Raw genomic sequence first — 18,915 nt, forward strand, 5'->3', positions numbered from 1 at the left:
GGATATACTCAAATTAAGGCTACGTTCAACAGTGTCTGTACGCAGAATATAGTAAAATATCCCAGAGTCGCTATACTGAAGAAAATGCAGCAAAGTATAACACAATGGCTATATTCAAAGCCAGCTGAGTTTAAATGGGGCTGAGTTTTAAGCAAGGCTACACAGTGCCTATACTCCAAGAACGCAGCTAAGTAGGGCAGTGGCTACACTAAAAAATGCAGCTAAATATGAGACAGTGGTTGTACTGAAAATACAGCTAAATATGACAGTGGCTGTAGTCAAAATGCAGCTAAATATAGTACAGTTGCTAAGGTCAGAAGGGAGTTAAATATAACAGTGGCTGGCTATACTCTAAAATATTACACAGTGGTTAAAATCAAACAGCAGCAATATTCAACACGGTGGCAAAAAGAATAATCAGAGCAGCAAGAGTTAAAGATGTGGTAACACTAAAGATCAGGTAATCGCTAGACAGTCTCAGGACATCACAAATACAGAACAGGCTATGCAGCCAGATAGTTGTCTCTTACCCGGAAGTTGCAGCAGACAGCTCTGGAGGCCTGGCTGGTGCACCCAGGGTGAACAGGTAACAGGGAAGGAGGTGTGCTTTGCTGAGGCCCTTAGCCAACTGCGTGGTCAAAAGCTGCCTTGGGGGAGCGGTTTATCGGAAGCTGACCCGGGATGCAGTCAATCACCATGCTGGGGAGCAGAAGGCGAGGGGCCGGTGGAAAGGCCAGAAATGAACGGAGAGGTGTACAGAGATAATGACAGGGGAGAAGAGCATCGGGTCTGGTAAGGATTGGAAATCACACTAAAACACAGGTAAATCCCTCCAAAAGGACACCAAACCGGGTATAAACTCCTTACCAGGATTGCCGTAGAGGATGGCTATGGATTACTAACAGGAAGGCAGGGGAAAGCAGTAATAGAAAGGACTCAAGAAAGAGAGGGCAGGGACACCCGACTGCCTCAGCCAATTGCTACGAAGCTGGGAGGAGAGAGGAAAAAAAGGACAAACAAACAAAGGAGTACACCACAAATGCAGTGTCCTCTAGAAGCAATCCAGCACAAAAAACGGATTGGTAATGACACAAAAACACAGGTTAATACCTCCAAAGGCATGTCAAACAGACTAAACTCCTTACCAGGTGCATGCTGTACAGGATGTCTATGGAATACTCATGCCAAACCTACTTGCCAGTCTCCTTCTATCTTTTGTAAAGCCTGAGACGCAGATGAGCAGCAGAGCCAAAACCTCAACTAATGACTGAAAAATTGATGAATGGAAACAACCCACCCGGAAGTCGTACATCCAGTCTCTCTCAGCAAGGAAAGCCTGAGAAAGAGGGTAGCGTTGCCAGACACACGCAAGCACACGCCAAGTAGCAGCTTGCTTCGGCGCCCAGACAGGTGTGCAGCCATAGACTTCGGTTCATGAGAGATGGGCCAGATCCTCCCCCCAAAACCCAGAGAAGGTACTTACCGGGGACAAAGACCGCCATGGGAACCCCGGCATGGATTGAGACACTCAACAGGCAGAGCCATCTTGGCCTAACCGTAGTGGCATCGCGCAGAGAAGGTAGGCAGGGCTTAGTCCCATTTTAAGCTTTCATGCGCACATACACAGCCTGGGAAGAAAAAGAGCGAAGCAGATTGGCTAGTGAAAGCTGACCAATGGCATGGGGGGAGGGGGGAGTTAGGGCCAGTTAGGCATTATACCAACCAAGAAACCTTAGTAAATAAATGTTTTGAAACTAAGATTTTTGAGTCTGTGTCTCTCTTGATACCATGCTTGTCTCGCACCTCTGTTTGCCCCATTTGGGGAAGCAGCTGGAAGAACAATTGTGAAGAATCATCTTGAAGATTTCACTGGAGCCCATTGTGGGGAAAATGCTGACCAACATTCTCATCCTTTGGATGAAGATAATGATTTCCAAGACAGCTGTAACCCTCTACATAACTGCTTCAGGGGGAACATAAAAAGGGACTGCAAGTATCCCTGGCACCCTTTCATACTGTAAAGGGCAGAAGAAAGACCCACCTTTCCTCAGGGACCTGTATGAAGGGACTTGCAGCGATCCAAGGACCAAAAGAAACTGCATGTGGCGGCTGTTGTTGCAATTTCAAGCACTTTGAGCCTCTGCAAGCAATTCGACCACAGTTGAGCTGCTTCAAAGACCCATCAAAGCTACCTCATGACACTCTTATGCTGCTCCGAGTGACTTTGATCTTCGCCACCCGAACATCGCTACCTGTTCCAAGCTTCAGGCCATGAGCCGTGCTGCAGATTGAACCTCACCACGTTGTTGGCTCCAGTCGAAACGGCTCCCCACTGAAGCTGAATCTCCACTTGCACCACATCGACTCACCATCACCTGCCTATGCCAAACTGTATTTGATCTGCGAGTTGTTGCCAGACCACATTGCCAATTAGAACCAGACTACACAACGTAAAAAACACCCACATTCGCAACTTGATGCTCTCCAAAACCTGAAGAAGATAAAACTATATAGCAAAGTGGTTATGTCCTCCTGCCCTTGTTCTGTGGCCCTAATGACATGCAAGACCCCACCTTATGCGTAAAAGGCATTTCATTAACGTGTTTGACTTTTTACAAGACTGTTTACTTGCAGACCCCTTTCCTTCAAAACACAAGAGCTCCCTGTTCTCACCAAGTCTACATTCTCTGTGCATCTCATTACATGGGTGGGTTGTTATTATTTGTAATAGTTCGTCCTTTTAGTGCGATTAAAATCTTGATTTTACATTTCTTTTGGCTTGGTACTTGCCATACGATCGTCATTTTGGATGCTTCCATCCTGCGTTACACTCTTGAAGAGTATAGCCTTCCCTTGGCCCTGTGCTACCTTAAAGTGTTGAATTAGTAATACCATTCATACTGTGCCTGTAAGACGGAGTTCACTGCTGTTCTAGTAGTAGTGTGGGGGCAGAGTAAGAGCTTAGAAATCACTGCACATCCCTTTGCTCCTGCAGGGCAGTAGACATTCTGTCACATAAATTCACACACGTATTTCTGCAATACAGAAAAAGGGATTCCTGACATGTTATGCTTCTACACTTACCAGGTGCCAGGCCTACAAGTTAATGAGTTTTTTTGAGTTGCATATCTAAAATGTATTTCACTCTCCATCATGCTCCCTTTGGAGGTATAGTTTAGCTATTACATGTCCTGCATCCAGAATGGAGAAAGAGCTGAACGAACAGTAAATCACAGAGGCGTAGTTGAATAACCTAGATTTGATCAATGACTTCTAGTGAGCAAACAGCATAAAGAAACTAGTATGAATGAGGTTAATGAAGATTACCTGGATGGACCGACAAGAGAAACTGTTGCATAGGGGTCACAACTTTGTCCGTTAGCAAGCGACAAACCTTGGCATTCAATAATGCTGAAAACAGAAGAGAAAAACCTATTCAAATCATGTTTTTAACAACGGCTGGCACATGTTGAAAATGTCCTAGATCTGCTCCAAGGCATGGCAATGCATTTCTATAACGATGCACAACAGAAATAGAAACATGTCCTTCCCATCATGTGTGGTCATCTTCCCGAGCGTAGCTTTGGCATTATGCCTCGCTGGGCCAGGATAACATAATAACACTAAGATGGAACAATGCATGGCCGCCTGGAGCCACAGTTACCTAAAATCGATCAATCCTCCATTGATCACACGAAACAGAATAGAACTTGAAATGGGTTTAATTTGATGGAATATTGAAAAACGTGCTTACGTTACTACCAACTGCTGGCACACAGATCCATGATCAGGTATCAGTTCATTCTGTTTTAGTAACAGGTGTACTTTCCCCTGCAATTTAGAGGGGGGAAAAAGACATTAATATATTACAAAAAGCAAGCCAGGCACGGCATTCTGAGAACTAGGTTCTAAGATCATGCACTACAGCGTTGTGTACCAAGATACATATTGGTCAATTCAAGGGCTATTGTTCACACATACAATACCATATGCATGAAAGCAACACAGACATGTTTTCTCCCACTGCGAATTTGTAAAAATGAAGTCGGAAACCTGGATAATAATGGACAGTTTGCAAAGAAAATTGTTTTTTTCAAAAACACGTTCACCTAAAAGACTACTTAGTGACACACTGAAGCCTTTTACAAAATGGATGTGCGCCGCAACAATGGACACGTCTTGCAAATTATAGCTTAAGTTCACTCATGTTCGGGGCGTCATTATTATGCCAGCCTTCTAGTGCAGGATGTAGGCTGCCCTTCATTGGTGAGTGCAACCAATCAAAGTATGCTGCCATGTTGCCCATGCTGGGATAGTAGATGGCCCTTGGGTGTAATCCCAGGGCCACACGGCTATGCCTGCCCAGCAGGTAACAGACAACAAAATCTAACAGCCAAAGGGATCAGCACACAAACCAGGCTCGCCTAAACCTCTTTATAATGAATAAAGTATAATGGGCAACACTGATGGCACTTTCATGTGCAAAAGGGATATTTGGGTAGCAGTTCCAGATGGGCTGCTCCCTTTTAGGTGGGGTCAAGACGTTTTCCATATGGGTGGGCCCCATTATGGCACAGATGTGCTACCAGACTATGGATGGAACGCTAACCTGAGGAATTCAGGAATTCTCTGCGGTTATGACACAGGCTTAAGCCCTTTCAGCCATCACTTTTTTTGTTTCCATGGCTCATGCCTTTGTGAACTCTGTAAACCCCCATTTGGCTATCCTTATAAAAAGGCTAGCTAGACCCTGCTGGTTTTTACTCAAGTTAGGATTTTGCATTTGGAGATCAGATATAGGGTGATGGGATGTGAGACGGGACACACAGCCTGGGGGTGCTTGGTTCGTTGCTCACTCTTTGATCGCTCATGGACATGTTAATCCCTATACTATACTGAAAAGACAGAATGTCGATAATTCTGATGATTTCACATGACAATTCTTTATTTAATTAATCATTATATCTTTAAAAACCGCCATAGCTGGCTAATTAGAATGTTGGAGATGCATATGACAAACACACAATTCAAACAATTTCATCAATTAAAATTCATCACAATGTTCATACATGTAAATAGTCAAAGTGCAATATGAAATGTGCAAAATCTACTCATGTATTACACCACAATCCAACCCTGCATGTGTGATGGAATCCATTCAGTGCATTACTAATACATCTACTAGACCAGACAAATGCAACCATGTCTTATAAAAGTGCGCTTGTCCGAAGGGTTAGATGATTTTCCTTCGCCCTAGTTTCAACAACTTTTCTTCAGGACAGCTGTGTCCATTTACTTGACCGAAGTTCATGACAAGTGTATGCGTCGGTTCTTTGCCCAATAATCCACCAACACAGTGTCTCCGAACCATCAAACGGAACGTGTTCTCCTTCTGGATGCTAACACATGAAGGGCAGTCACACACCCCCCCACACCCGCACATATCAGCATAACTACGACCGAACCGGTCTTCGGGTGTTGCGCCCAACAATGATGGTACAGCGCTGCACACTCTCAACCGTGTGTGTGGGCCGCTGCTTTCTCCAAGCCTCACGTCACAGCGCAACAAATTGCTGCGAAAGGAAGCCCCGCTTAGATCGCTGCGCCAGAAAAGTGCGGCAGACTGGTGGAATAGCTGATCCCTATGGCCATTCCCTCCCAGGACTTGCCTCTCCACGCCACAATCACACCCTCCTGGGATTTGAACTTGCTCCAACACACAGTAACATCAAACGTTGTCCTGTATGTGGCCTGCCAATGATATTTCTAAGCAGGTTTCTGCAAATTAAATTCTTGTTACTGACAATGAGTTCCTGGTGTAATAAAAATGTTTTAACTAATTTTGCCTTCAGCCACTTTATTTGTAAGTGATGTGTCTACTTGGATCTGGTCCTCTTACTCAAGTCCTGTACAAGCAAGCACTGGCAAAGGCAGGAGTTTTGGTTTGTGCATAGGTATTAGATAGTCATCTGCCAGATATTGACATATACCCACGTACTTGCCCCATTTTCTAGCTGTTGCCAGATAGTGCCATTACGGAAGAGACTGGCAAATGCTGAACTCATACCTAGACAAAATGGAAAACTGTTGAGTTTGCTAATGGTGGCTTTCCTTTCGTTCAGTTGAATTTCCCTACAGATTCCCTTTTCCAAGGGCAGTGTCAGTTCCTCAACGGTGCAGGTCTTCAAACATCGCGCAATTGGAGGAAATTATGTCCTGAAAAGTATGTACATAGCAGATCACTGAGAAAAGGAGAAAGCAAAATGGCCGAATACCTGGAGAAAAAATATTTTCTTCAAATAGCAAACTGTAGGAACGAAGTACAAACACCACAAGAAACACCAATACACAATATATATCTATATATGAGGACAGCTGGGAAGCAATTTACAGATTCTAACCTAGCTTCAGAAACGTACACAGCAGGGCTACTTCAAATAGGAATGGTCTCACTTTGAAAACTGTTATTTATGTGAAAATAAATAAAATGATTTGCAACAAAAATGGGGATTGATCTAGGGCAAACATTTTGCTACCAGCGGTACACAGTATAATCCCAGGGTGAGAAACTCGTTTTTAATCCAATGTGTTTTGTTGCTCATGTCCAGTGTCATTGCAAAAGGAAATGTCACAGAACGAAATAGGAATCTGCATGTTTTCTTAAAATCATTTAAGAGCAGAATCTTGAGATATGGATATGGTAGACCGATTTCGAAGAACTAAAAAAAGGATTAATTCTTTTAACAATTGGCTAAAGAATTCCAAACCGATTAAAATGAACGATAATTGGACAACAATGTTAAAGCTTTTTGCCAAATAGCATATAAAAATGATTAATTTATTAAGAAATGGAAAGATGATTAGCAGAATTTTCAATTAAATCCAATTGATGAAACTGTTTGCTGTTGACATATAACATCAATCTATGGGGAAAAAAAAGATATGTATGTGCACGTATTCCATCAAACCCTGATGCGTGCTGTTTAAAAATAATCTTAATTTTAGAAACACAGCTAATTCAATAATTCAAATCAATAAAAAAAAAAGATATCCATAATCCTATTGCTAGTGTGATTTTAAGTAGATAGCCAGAAACCTGGGCTAATATCCTGGCTTGTCTGTCAAATACTGCATTATTCTCAGCTTCTGAAATCTTGGACTGAATCCCTGCTGATCCTGGTTTATAAAAAGTGTTTCTATGAATAAGTTACCGTTTATTGGCAGTTAACGATTAATCTAGCAAAATATTTGGTAGATGAATGCTAAAGGATCGGTTTACAGAATTAAGGCCACTTTTGGCTATTATGCAAACAGGATTTCAGAAAGGTCAATCTGCAGTACCCAATTGATTTAAAAGGAGACTATGAACAAAGTGGGTTATGAATCCTGGAAACCATACTCTGTGTTGCCTTCCTGGACTACACAGCAGCATTTGACCGTGCAGACCGGAGTAGGCTTTGGAGGAAACTGAAACAATGGGGGATTGGATTCTGGACCCCTAAAGCTATTGATGTTTTATTTGTATTCCGCTCGTAGACAAGTGTTTCAGGGGGCGACAAGGCAAGGGAGGGGAGGGGAACAAGGGAGAACAAAAACAACGATCTTACTAGGCCCAGTGACATTGAGAAGGCACAAGTGCATCGGAGAGGGAAAGGGGAAAAGTGCATGGAAGGGGAGAGAAGTGGAAAATGCAGAGCAAAGGACAACAGATAAATATTAAAATAAATAATAAAAGGCAACAAACAGTGATAGAGCAGCCAGCAAGTGGCAAGTGCTGGGTTTAAGGCAGCAGAGTAGGTCTGATAAGTGCAGAAATAAAAAGGTGTGGGGGGAGGGGAGGCTGTATAGTTACAGATACAGACTCAGTTGCAAGGGATTACCCGGAGGCAGTGCAGGTGGGTGGGCAGGGTGAGCAGGTACCTGGGCCCGGAAGACAGAGGGTAGGCCAGGTGCACAGTGCAGAGGGAGAGAGATCAGCAGGGGAAAGGAGGGGCGAAGGCAGAAGCAAAGAGGAAGGTCTTGAGGTACTTCCAGAACCAGAGATGGTTCTCCTCATGTTTCAGAGTGGCAGGGAGGCTGTTCCACGATCTACCCCCAGCTCGTTTCTTTGAATAACGACTGCCCATGAGGGAGTTGGAGGTAGAGGAGGGAAGAGCTCTAGAGGGGAGGCATTTACGGAGGAATAGCTGCTGGTTTTTTTGGACCCGGGCCCCACAAAGCCTTGTGGACAGTGCAGAGGGATTTGAATTTAATCCTTGCATCCACGGGGAGCCAGTGGAGAGATGTCAGGGCTGGAGAGATACGATCCCAGGGCTTGAGGCCAAGGACAAGTCTCGTAGCCCTGTTCTGGATGAATTGCAAAGGGCAGAAAGTAGAGGCAGGTAGATTTAGAAAGAGGCTGTTACAATAGTCCAACCTAGAGAGAACCAGGGCGTGAGACAGTGAGCCTCTGGGGGAAGGAGAGGAAAGGCAGAGTAGCTCTGAGGAGGTGCAGTAGGAGGTTGACTTTTTAAGAGACATCAGAGATGTGGGCAGAGAAGGAAAGCGTGGAATCAAGGATGACCCCCGAGGTTCTTCGCCTCGTGAGGCCGGCCAGAGAGTAAGGGGAAAGGAGGGTGAAGGTGTGCCGATGAGGAGGATCTCCGTCTTGCTGGCATTCAGGCAGAGATCGTTGGCGGCACACCAACCCTGAATGGCAGTTAGGCAATCCAAGATGCGAATTTAATTCTACCATGAAATTCCCACTGCAAGAATAACCTTGTTTGGTCAGTACAGGCTCTTTTTCAAAATAGTGTTGCAGTTAATCATGGGCTTAGGCAGTGCTCCATATAGGATTTTCAGGAGGGAGTATTGTACTCCCTATTTTTAGAATTGGAGAGTAAATCCAAATTCAAGAGTGTATAAATGAGTATTCTCGATCACAAAAGAGTAAAGCTCATTGGACATCCATCCAATGTGTGCATAAAGTAAATATCAGTTGTATATCAAAGTTATATTGCTTTAAATAATGTATTACACTTGTAAACGCTCTCACACAACTTATACGTGTGTGGTATTCCGGTGCATCTTCATGATACTTGGAACTCTTAAGAAATACTACATATATAGAACCTGATGCCAGCTAGTTACATCAGGTATTCATGAATCAAGTCCTGTTCTCTATCCGCATCACTTCTCTGCCTCCAAAACCTACTGCTGCTGCCACCTCTGTTTCACGACCTCTCTATTATATGGTTGCTCTCTCTGCTTCCGTCTTCTTGTCTCTCACTTGGCTGCTCTGCCGCTCACTATTGAGAGTTGCTAAGCCTGTTTTGCCCCATTGATGTTTCACTCTGTTTTCCACCTCTGATTACGGTTATTGCTGTTTCTCTCCTCCGTCTTACTGTCTCCACTGCAGTAACTCCTCTGTCTGTCGCTGCTGTTCTTCCCTTTTTGTCCCTCATTTAGATTTATACTGGCTTTCTCTGTTGCAGCCTCTAGTGCTGTTGATCTAGTCCTCCCATCTCTCTGATCACTGGCCGTCCTTTCTCCTGATCTGCTTTTCCATTTCCATCTCTCCCACCTGCTACTGATCTGTATGTGATTATAGTCCTGTCTCTGGATTTATCTTTTGTTCTGATTTTACCCCGCACTCCTATTGCTGGAGTTTGGACCCACCCCTATTTACCTTGATTTCCCTATGCTCACTTTCTTTGCTGCTCTACCTATAACTACTTGGTCTCTCTTCATGCTCTAACTGTCCTCCTGTTTGTCATGTTTATTACGTTCTCTGTTCCGACTGCCCCACTTTCAGCCCTTGGTTTTCCTGTATCGCTTAGTTTCAAAGTTGTTCCTATTTCGATTTTGACATGAAAATAATAATTATTCAAAAATCTGAAAATGCATTTACAAATCTGATTCAGCTTGAAAATTGGGGAATGAGCCATTTTACATATATGCAAACCTTTTGGGAGTTCAGATGGAAAATGCATTAAGGTTAATATATCGGCGTATGCTGCACTTGCTTCCATACAAAGGTTTTACCTGCACTGAAAAAGATTAGAAGCGTGGCAGCACTGAAGAGACGTGTGTTCTGAACCATTGAGCTGGAAAGCCATCTGGAAAGCCAAGTCAATTCTGCTACGATTCAAACCGGTTATCTCAATCCTAAACAAAACATCGCAGCTTGTAGATGCATTAACTCACTGAGCTATTGACCGTATTGGAACTAGCATGTAAAACATTGCTCTATCCAGCAAGCTAAAATCTATGAGGGTGCAGTAGTGAGAGATTGACACACAGGTGGCATTTTTGTTGCTACAGACTATTATTAAAGGACAAATGTGGTTTGGGAAAGGCCTTGCTAGCCCAACGACCAGATAGGGGGTTTCCCTGCCTCTCTTAAATATTAAAGGGGTCTGACAGGATGTCAAAATAAAGATAAATCCACTCTTGTGTCAAAATCCTAACTCTCGCCCTCACATTAATAACTAAATATAAGTTGTATAGTGGTTGCCTCAGCAGGTGGTTCTTCTCAGAGCTCCAAACACAAAGTTCCACAGGTGTCAAGACAATGTTCCCCTTCTTTTGACTTCTCACAGTGTTTCACGAGTTCCAAGAGGATGTGCCTACTTTCCCTTGGTTCCACTTCCTTAAGATGATCAAAGAATATCTCCCTTCTTTCAGCTTTGCCACAATGTCCACAATACCAGGGGCCGTCTCCCTTCCCCAGGTTGCTCTTCTTTTCCACAGCCAAATGGGTTTATGCTTCTCAGTACTGTGATTAAGAAGAGGAGTTTACAACTGGTCTTATACGGATGCGAGTCCCAGACTACCATACACAATGCAATTCTCCTTCTAGGTAGACTCGGTGTACTCTGCTGCCAAATACAACACAGCCAACCACGGTTCTCCTTTCTCCAAGGTTCTGTGACTATAAAGATGAGCAACGGATGTATTTTTTCCAGCACTGCTCTTCCTTCTGGCTAGGCTTGGTTCGCTCTCCTGCCAAGTACTACCATATAAATTCAGGGATGTTATGACTGCTTTGCTACTACTTCCAGGGTCCAAGACCCTTGGTTTGGAGTCTGCTTCCCCCTTATTTTAGTGCCACCACATCTTCTTATTCGCTGGGTCCCAGACACTAGGTTGTGGGTATTCTACCTCCTTTTCTACCTCTTCTTCTTATTATTATGGTCCCAAACTCTTGGTTTGGGGTATTCTTCACCCTTTTCCGTCACCTCTTTCTTGCAATTTCAGAGTCCCAGGCTCTAAGTTTGTGGTATTTTACCCCCTCTGCTGATTGCCTCCACTTCCTCTGGTTCAGAGAGTCTTCTATCCCCCCGCCTACCCTGGCTTCAGTCTGCGAGGCCATCCACCTTCTCCAGCTTCCTCCTTCAGCCGCGGGACTCGAACTGCTTACAGCGGCTCAGCTTGGTCTGCGGCAGCTCAGAAGCACCAGCTTTCCTTCCACAAGTCACGTTGCTTCCCACTTCTCGGTATCATCTGCCATCATCGTCTGGCAGCCTGCTGTCCCAGTCAGTACTTTGGCCTCAGAGCTCTCAACCTCTTCCCCGGCATCCTTGGGGTACTAGGGGCAGACAACACACTCCTCTTCCTCACTGCTTCTCCAGGGAGGACTGGACACTGCTGTAAGCCCTTCTTCACTTTTTATTAGTTTGTCGGGCCCAGCCAGATTGAATAGGCTGGACCGCTCACTGCCGTTCTGCTGGGTGCTCTGCTGCACTCCATGCATCTTCTTTGGCGCAGTACTATTCTTCAGGATGCCATGACTGTTCTTCGTCTCGGTATAAAAAGGAGGACAAACTTCTACCTTGTTTGCATACATAGAAGTACTGAAGACTTAAACACCTTGGAGAGGGTAAGTGGGTGAAGGAGTTGGGATAGTGGTATGGATATACTGCATTTTTCCTAGGGTGTCATCCGTCATCCCATGGGGTGTTCCCTTGCACCATGTGATCCTCCCACAGTGCACCGCCCCCAGGGGAATTATTGGACTGTGGCCGCACTGCCCTGGCCACATGAGAAGGGTTCTCCCCCATGGGAGAAGGGACAACATCCAAGGATTCGTCAAACATCCCACTGAACTAAACTTCCTGACATGCCGTTGACACTAAATGGTCCATGGGTTGCAGCACTGGTAGTCCCATGCGTGGCTTACTTCATGTGATTGACTCGTCCCAAGCTCCAGGCCTGCTTTAAAGAACTATCCTTCACATGAATCGGGGGATTTGAGTCTTATGCTTCTGAAAGGTGCTAGGATTTTGGCAGTGCGATTCACTGTTCAGACATGGGAGAAAGAAGTCATGAAAAGTGCAATCCAGAGAGCAGGATGGTTTGAAACCTTTGACAGCAATGCAATTTTCTAACACTGTCCCGCCAGTGTGCATCACACTAGCTAGCTGAGCAGAATGGAGATTAGCTTAGCAACTGTCCTTCAGTGGCTTAGCTCCCTGCTGAAACTTCCAAACATGTTGGTACTGAATCATTATAACACCACTGCAGGGATCAAAATTGGGAGTTTTTGACGAGGAGCAAAAAGCATCTCCTAGGTATCGGGCATAACCAGTTAGGTAGGGGCTACCTCTGGAGAACCAAGAGCTAGCAGAGTGCACAGCAAAAACATTTTCTTTTATTGAAAATTTAGTTTAATAAAAACATCTTTTAGCAAAACCTCAAGCCTATTCCATCAATCAGTTTAACAAACTTTGACAAAACCCTCATTATCTTTAAATGTCATAATTCCTCTTATTTCCCAAAAGTCCTAAGCATTCTACAAGAATTTTACTGCTGCAATAGTCCATGATGAAGTAGAACATGTCTCCGAAAAACGAGAAAAGTATCTTGTTCTCTGTGAACTTAAAGGAATGGTTCGCCCAAAAATTTTTATTTCAAAAATAGATAGGCAATATTAAAAAAAAAAAAACATTGGCATTTTTTTTTCTCGAAGTCCCTATGTAAAATTTTGAGCAAGTTTTCCGGGCTGGAGGAGCCCGGAAAACTTAGAAATAAAACTGCAGCTTTAAAAACATTGTATTTATGTTTGCAGTAGCTTTTGAAGCGACCGCAAAGATGAATACAACGTTATTGTGTTTGAAAATGATGCAGTTTTTCTTTCTAAGTTTTTCAGGCTCCTCCGAGCCTGAAAAACTTAAAAAGAAAAACCGCAGCGTTTTCAAACACAACCGCGTTGTGTTTCAGCCTAAATCTGCTTTCCCATTTGGGGCTTTAGGGCTCCCCAGAGCCCCAAATGGGAAAGCAGATTTAGGCAGAAACACTGCAGCATTTAGCATTTCCCATTTGGGGCTCTCGGGCCCCCCGTGGGGAGACCGAGAGCCCCAAATGGGAAATCAGCTGTAGGCAGAAACACCGCAGCATTTAAACACAACCGTGTTGTGTTTCTGCCTGCCTTGGCTTTCACTTTGGGTCTCAAGTGCTCCCCTGGGGGAGCACCGGAGACCCAAAGTGATAGCCACGGCAGGCAGAATCACAACGCGGTTGTGTTTGAAAACGCTGCGGTTTTTCTTTGTGATTTTCTCAGGCTCCTCCGAGCCAGAGGAGCCTGAGAAACATAGAAAGAAAAACTGCAGTGTTTTAAAACACAATAACGTTGTATTTATGTTTCTGGTCGCTTCAAAAGCTACCGCAAACATAAATACAACGTTTTTAAAGCTGCGGTTTTATTTCTAAGTTTTCCTGGCTCCTACAGCCCGGAAAACTTAGAAAAAAACCGCAGCTAGTGTTTATTTTTATAAAAAAAATAGCACTTACCGAGATGCAGCTGCAGCTTTTCTGTCTGTAGTCTACGGTCCCCGTCCTCTGCGTACAGCGCCAATGAAGGAAAAGCCACCCAGTGGTAGCTTTTGTTTACTACAGCTGGCTGGCTTTTCCTTCATTAGTGCCGCAAAAGCCAAAGCGAGCACAGCGGCGGGCATCCATTTCACAAAATAGATGCCCCCATGTGCTATCTTTGAGCTTGAATTGCTCAAAATGTTACATAGGGACTTCGAAAAAAAAATGGCAACTGTTTTTTTTTTTTAAATATTGCCTATCTATTTTTGAAATAAAATATTTTGGCCGAACCATTCCTTTAATGCTGTGCAGCGAGTAAATAAATGAGGGAAATTTTCCAGTGAATAATCACCCTTACAGGATCTGCCTATTGCACTTTCCCAGCCCAGCCCAGCTCTAACCGATATAACCTCCATTGTCTCAAAGAGGTTAAATCGGATCTCATGAATTGAGACCTATAATGAGCACCTGGAAACTTCTTTAGGTGCCTGGCCCAAGGCTCTTGTCTCCTTTGTTAAGGTACGAAACAGTTTATTTTATTTGCCTCCTCACAAGTTAAAATCCATTCTGTTTCCCACAGCTTCTTTTTTGCCTTACACAGATTAAACCACAACATCCAGTGAGGTCCCCAAAGGGTCTAATAAGGATTTACAGTCAGAGTCCCAAGCTGTCGCTGCACAACCACCTACACTTTCCATATCTGCTTTTATAAGGGCCAAAATCGGGGCACGACATTCTTTTGAGCATTTCCCCCAGAAAGTCAGAGTTTTCCACTCTACAGATTCCTTCAAGGAAGTTAGCAAATCTAACTGCGGAAAATTCAAACTAACGTTTGGTCAATGTTATATTCTCCAATGTGCTCTAAATGTCCCTTAGGTGTGTTCTTTATTCTCCATTAAATACATTCCCGAAAACACACTGTTAATAACATACATATGTGTTTGTATGGCACCCCTTGCCACGGGAGTCCAACGTAGCTGCTTGTAGCTGTTGGTTTCAAGCTAACCAGGCTCCCCCTCGCTATAACCAGTAGCTAAATAGCTCACAGTTCCTGGCAATTTAAAACCCTGCTACTGTTGAGAAACTCAGGTACTGTTCCAAAACACAGCAGTCATCCTAAGACATCTGGATATGCCACTAAATATGCATTAGCCCCGCTATGAATAGATTATATTGTCCCATGAACAGGGTATAGTAGCTCTGCGGAGCAATTAGTGTACTCTGCTTAAATATATAGCAGAGCTCTTAAGTAGCACTGGTAAAGTAATTCCCACTAAAAATGTGTACAGCTCTGCTGACCACGTCTCATTTAAAGAATAATAGCTTGTCCTGGTGGAAAGGGCTGCTAATGTTTCATAAAAATGTAAAAAAAACATTTAAGAAATGGTGGTAGATGTTCACCCTCCCTACAACTGTGCACATTTTAACTGCTCAGGGTGTCGCAGGGTGGGGCAGTTAAAGTAAAGTTCAGAGCACATGCCCAACCATTCATGACTCTCTCTGCTGTGACTAACAATTGACTGTGCCCTTTCAAGTGCCAATGTGTGTCAGGAATGATGGTGGAGGTAAGGAGAGGATCAGAGGGAAGTTTGTAGAAAAGTTGTGCGTCATCTGCATAACACTGAAAGTTCGGGAGTAGGAGAAAATTAGGTGTGCAAGCGGGGCAAGATAGATGTTAAAGAGCCAGTGAGAAAGGTTGGAGACCTGGGGGATGCCACAGGTGGAGATAGAGGTGGGAGAGGAGAAAGAGCCCAGGATAACCTGGGAGGAACAGTCATTGAGGAAAGAGGTCAGCCAGTTCAGTGCCCGCTCCGAGAAACCTAAGGTATTGTGGAGCTGTTTTGAGGATGGAGTGGTTGACTGTGTCAAATGCTGAGGAGAGATCAAGTAGAATGAGAACAGCAGGAGAGTTAGAGTCACTTCTTTTGCCCCTCTCGCCCAGGTCAATTTTAGCAACCTACTTGCACTCAGCCGACCTTTTGGGCTCGCCTGGAGACTCTTGCCCACCATCCCTTTCAAAAAAAGACCCTTACCACTACCTGTGCTGGCAGCGTAGCCCGCTCCATTGTTAATAACTCTCTGGCATCAGGAATGTTCCCAGAGGCCTTCAAAACCTCTCATGTAAAACCACTTCTCAAAAAACCTGGCCTCGACCCACTCTCTCCATTAAGCTGCCGCCCAATCTCTGACACCCTCTTCATTGCCAAACTAATTGACTGCACATCCTATAAGCAACTGGGCCTTTTCACAAAGGCCGATTGTCTCCTCGGCCCAGCCCAATCAGGGTTCCTACAACTGTGTGGCACAGAATCGTCTCTGGTCTCCATCTGGTACGACCTAAAAAGAACCGCCGACTCAGAAGGGTGTGCCGCACTCATCCTCCAGGATCTATTCACAGCCTTTGATACAATCGACCAGTCAATACTGAGGAACATGCTCCCTAACACTAATAGACACCACCCTTAATTGCATCACTGCCTTCATTTCTAATAGTTCTCAAATCGGACCCTTTCCCCCTTTCTCGTCCACCACCCACCCAGTAATAAAAGGGGTGCTGCAAAGAGCCTTGCTCTCTCCACTCCTCTTCAAGCTTTACTAAGCCCTCTGCCAGATCTCATCCGCTCTCACAAACATCCCTACTACAACTACGCAGGTGATGCACATCTTTTTCAAAATCCCCTAGATCCAAGCCTCCCCATCACTCGACCTCGACTCTTGTCTCTTAGACATCGACATTAGATGACCAACCACCACCTAATCCTCAACACGGGCAAATCAGAGATCCTTATATGCGGCAAAACTGCTCTTATCCCCAAACCTTTACTGTGGCGGGCTGCCCTTGGCGACCCACCTCCATAAAAAATCTTGGATGCACCACAGACAAAGACCTATCCCTCTCCATTCACATCAACTAAGTATCCAGAACTTGCAACTTCCACCTATGCATCCAAAATGAAATCTTTCCTTATCTCTCTTACCCTTACAGAGTCTCTGCAATATTGGCCATCATCATCCCCCGCCTGGACTACGCCAACTTCCTTGGCGTTCTGATTTTGCACGGACTCCAAGCTAGCCTAAGAGCAACCTTCAAAGCCATGTGCATCACAAACCGTGCCCTCCATAACACAGAACCCCAGTAACTTCAGAACAAAATCATCCACTACCTGCCCCCCAGAAACCTCAGACAGGGCTCAGCTCTCCCCCTGGCTTACCCACTGCAGCACTTCTCCAGAGTTGGTGGCTCGGCTTTCTCTATCCTAGCGCCCACCACCTGGAACACCGTTCCTCTGCACATCCGCCACACCGAAAACTACCTCTCCTTCAAAAAAAAAACTAAAACCTGGCTATTTACTGCATTATCCTGAAAAGCCCTTAAAACTTAAAATCCCAAAGATATGAACTATATCCGCAGGCAGTGCCGGCTGCTTTCGTGGCACCACCAACCTTTCCATACAACTAACGGTGCCAGTTGTGTTTGCGGCGGCCCGTGCCACACACCTATCATGACCCTGCCCCTCCTCCCCCCTCAAGAGCCACTTGCTGACTCACAGCACTCACATATGTAATGTCACAGAATTGATGGATGACTGCATCAGGCATTTACAGAGAACAGGCAAATCAAAACGGTGCTAAAAACACACTGCAATCGTATACATTGGGATGCACTGCAAGAATCCATGTAAAGTCGGTCCGCCATAGCCATATCTTGATCCAGCAGGCCAGGTGGGGGGAACCCCCTGTCCAATACCACAAGAGGGCAAGCATGAACCAGCTCAACATCGCTCTATAAGGAACAGAGGTCTGGGGGATAGGAAGATATTGCGCAAATATGAACCACAGGATGGGTAGCCCTTGGTAGCCAACCCGGCGTGAAGAATATGGAAGCACAACCTGTGCACCTCCTGTGGCAATTAGTTGGAGCACAGATTGTCGATGCTGCTAATTGTTTTTTTTTTTTATCACAGCCGCAAGAAGCAACAGGAGAAGCCAAATACCGAGCGAGCTCCCTAAAAACAAAGCACCACCAATTGTGGCAAGGTACGTATAATACACCAATCCACTGTCCGCAGGCATGGCTATCCAAACACATCAGTATACAACAAGGACTATGACACAATTCGGCCATGCTGTTCACATAACTCGCCATACACTAAACTACACCTCAACAACTCTGACAGCAGAATGCAGCGCCGACCTATGATAAATTTGGGCACGCTGAACACATAGCGAGCCTCTAGTACCGACGCCACCCCTTCTCTCAGGACCGATCCACATGCCTGAACGCATGGGTAGCTTCTCTACAAGAGGCTGGCCAGCCCTGCTAAGACTTTTTCAGCCAAATGCACACACGCATCATAATCATGCTCCATGGCCTCCAATACTCTGGATTCGGTCCTCCGAGGGCGTTCCCACTACAGTGCATAGAGACAATAATAATGGTAAACTTGGTGTATACAAATAACAAATACAATACAATCAATCGGAGGGCTTTTTGAAGCTCCATATATGCCCACCCAAATCAGGCTCTTGCCACTTGGAATGGTTTGCTTACAGTGATGACTGAATTCCTATGGACCATACCCAAATTGGATTGGCCAGAATGTTATTGGCTGTTGAAAAATATGCCACAGACAGTTTGTTAGATGTGATGCACGCTGAATCCAAAATTATGATATTCCCTGTAAAGAAAATATATTCTGGTTTTACAACGAAACCTGATGGTAAAAAAAACATGAAAAGGTTAAATAATATACCTAGGAATAATGTTTGCCAGATATAAAAACAGAATAAATAATATGGTCAGTCCTTTGATGACTGAATTTCATAGCTTTGATAAATTCCATGGTGGATTCACTTTGTGCTGATTTTGAAATTGATGGAGTAAAGGCTTATTTATGTTATAGTCTTGTATGGTTGAGCAAATCTGAGGGATTGATGTGGTGACCTGCATTAGCCTTACCATCCTGAGGGGGCGTGGCTAGGCGGCCATGGACTAGGCGGCTCTCTCTAAGAGCTCCGAGGATTCGTCCATTGATTTGAAGCAGCGCACACATTTCTGGCGAGAAACCCAACATGAAACTAATAGGAAAGCAATATGAATATCTGGAGCCCCTGCAGCATGCA

The 18,915-nt window shown here is 44.6% G+C and overlaps 1 protein-coding gene across 1 annotated transcript in view; it reads right to left on the bottom strand.

Moving 5' to 3' along the window:
- The window catches only part of RASA2 (RAS p21 protein activator 2), a 1,321,178-nt gene that overhangs the window by 913,435 nt on the left and 388,828 nt on the right, over positions 1–18,915 (bottom strand). The window contains exons 5-6 of the mRNA XM_069618287.1: positions 3,755–3,831; positions 3,328–3,411 (exon numbers count right to left, since the gene is read on the bottom strand). Of these exons, the coding sequence (XP_069474388.1) occupies positions 3,328–3,411; positions 3,755–3,831 (161 nt within the window). The remainder of the gene's footprint in view (positions 1–3,327; positions 3,412–3,754; positions 3,832–18,915) is intronic.

Source organism: Ambystoma mexicanum, chromosome 10 (assembly GCF_040938575.1).
Source record: "Ambystoma mexicanum isolate Mex_15411 chromosome 10, UKY_AmexF1_1, whole genome shotgun sequence".
Lineage (NCBI taxonomy): Eukaryota > Metazoa > Chordata > Amphibia > Caudata > Ambystomatidae > Ambystoma > Ambystoma mexicanum.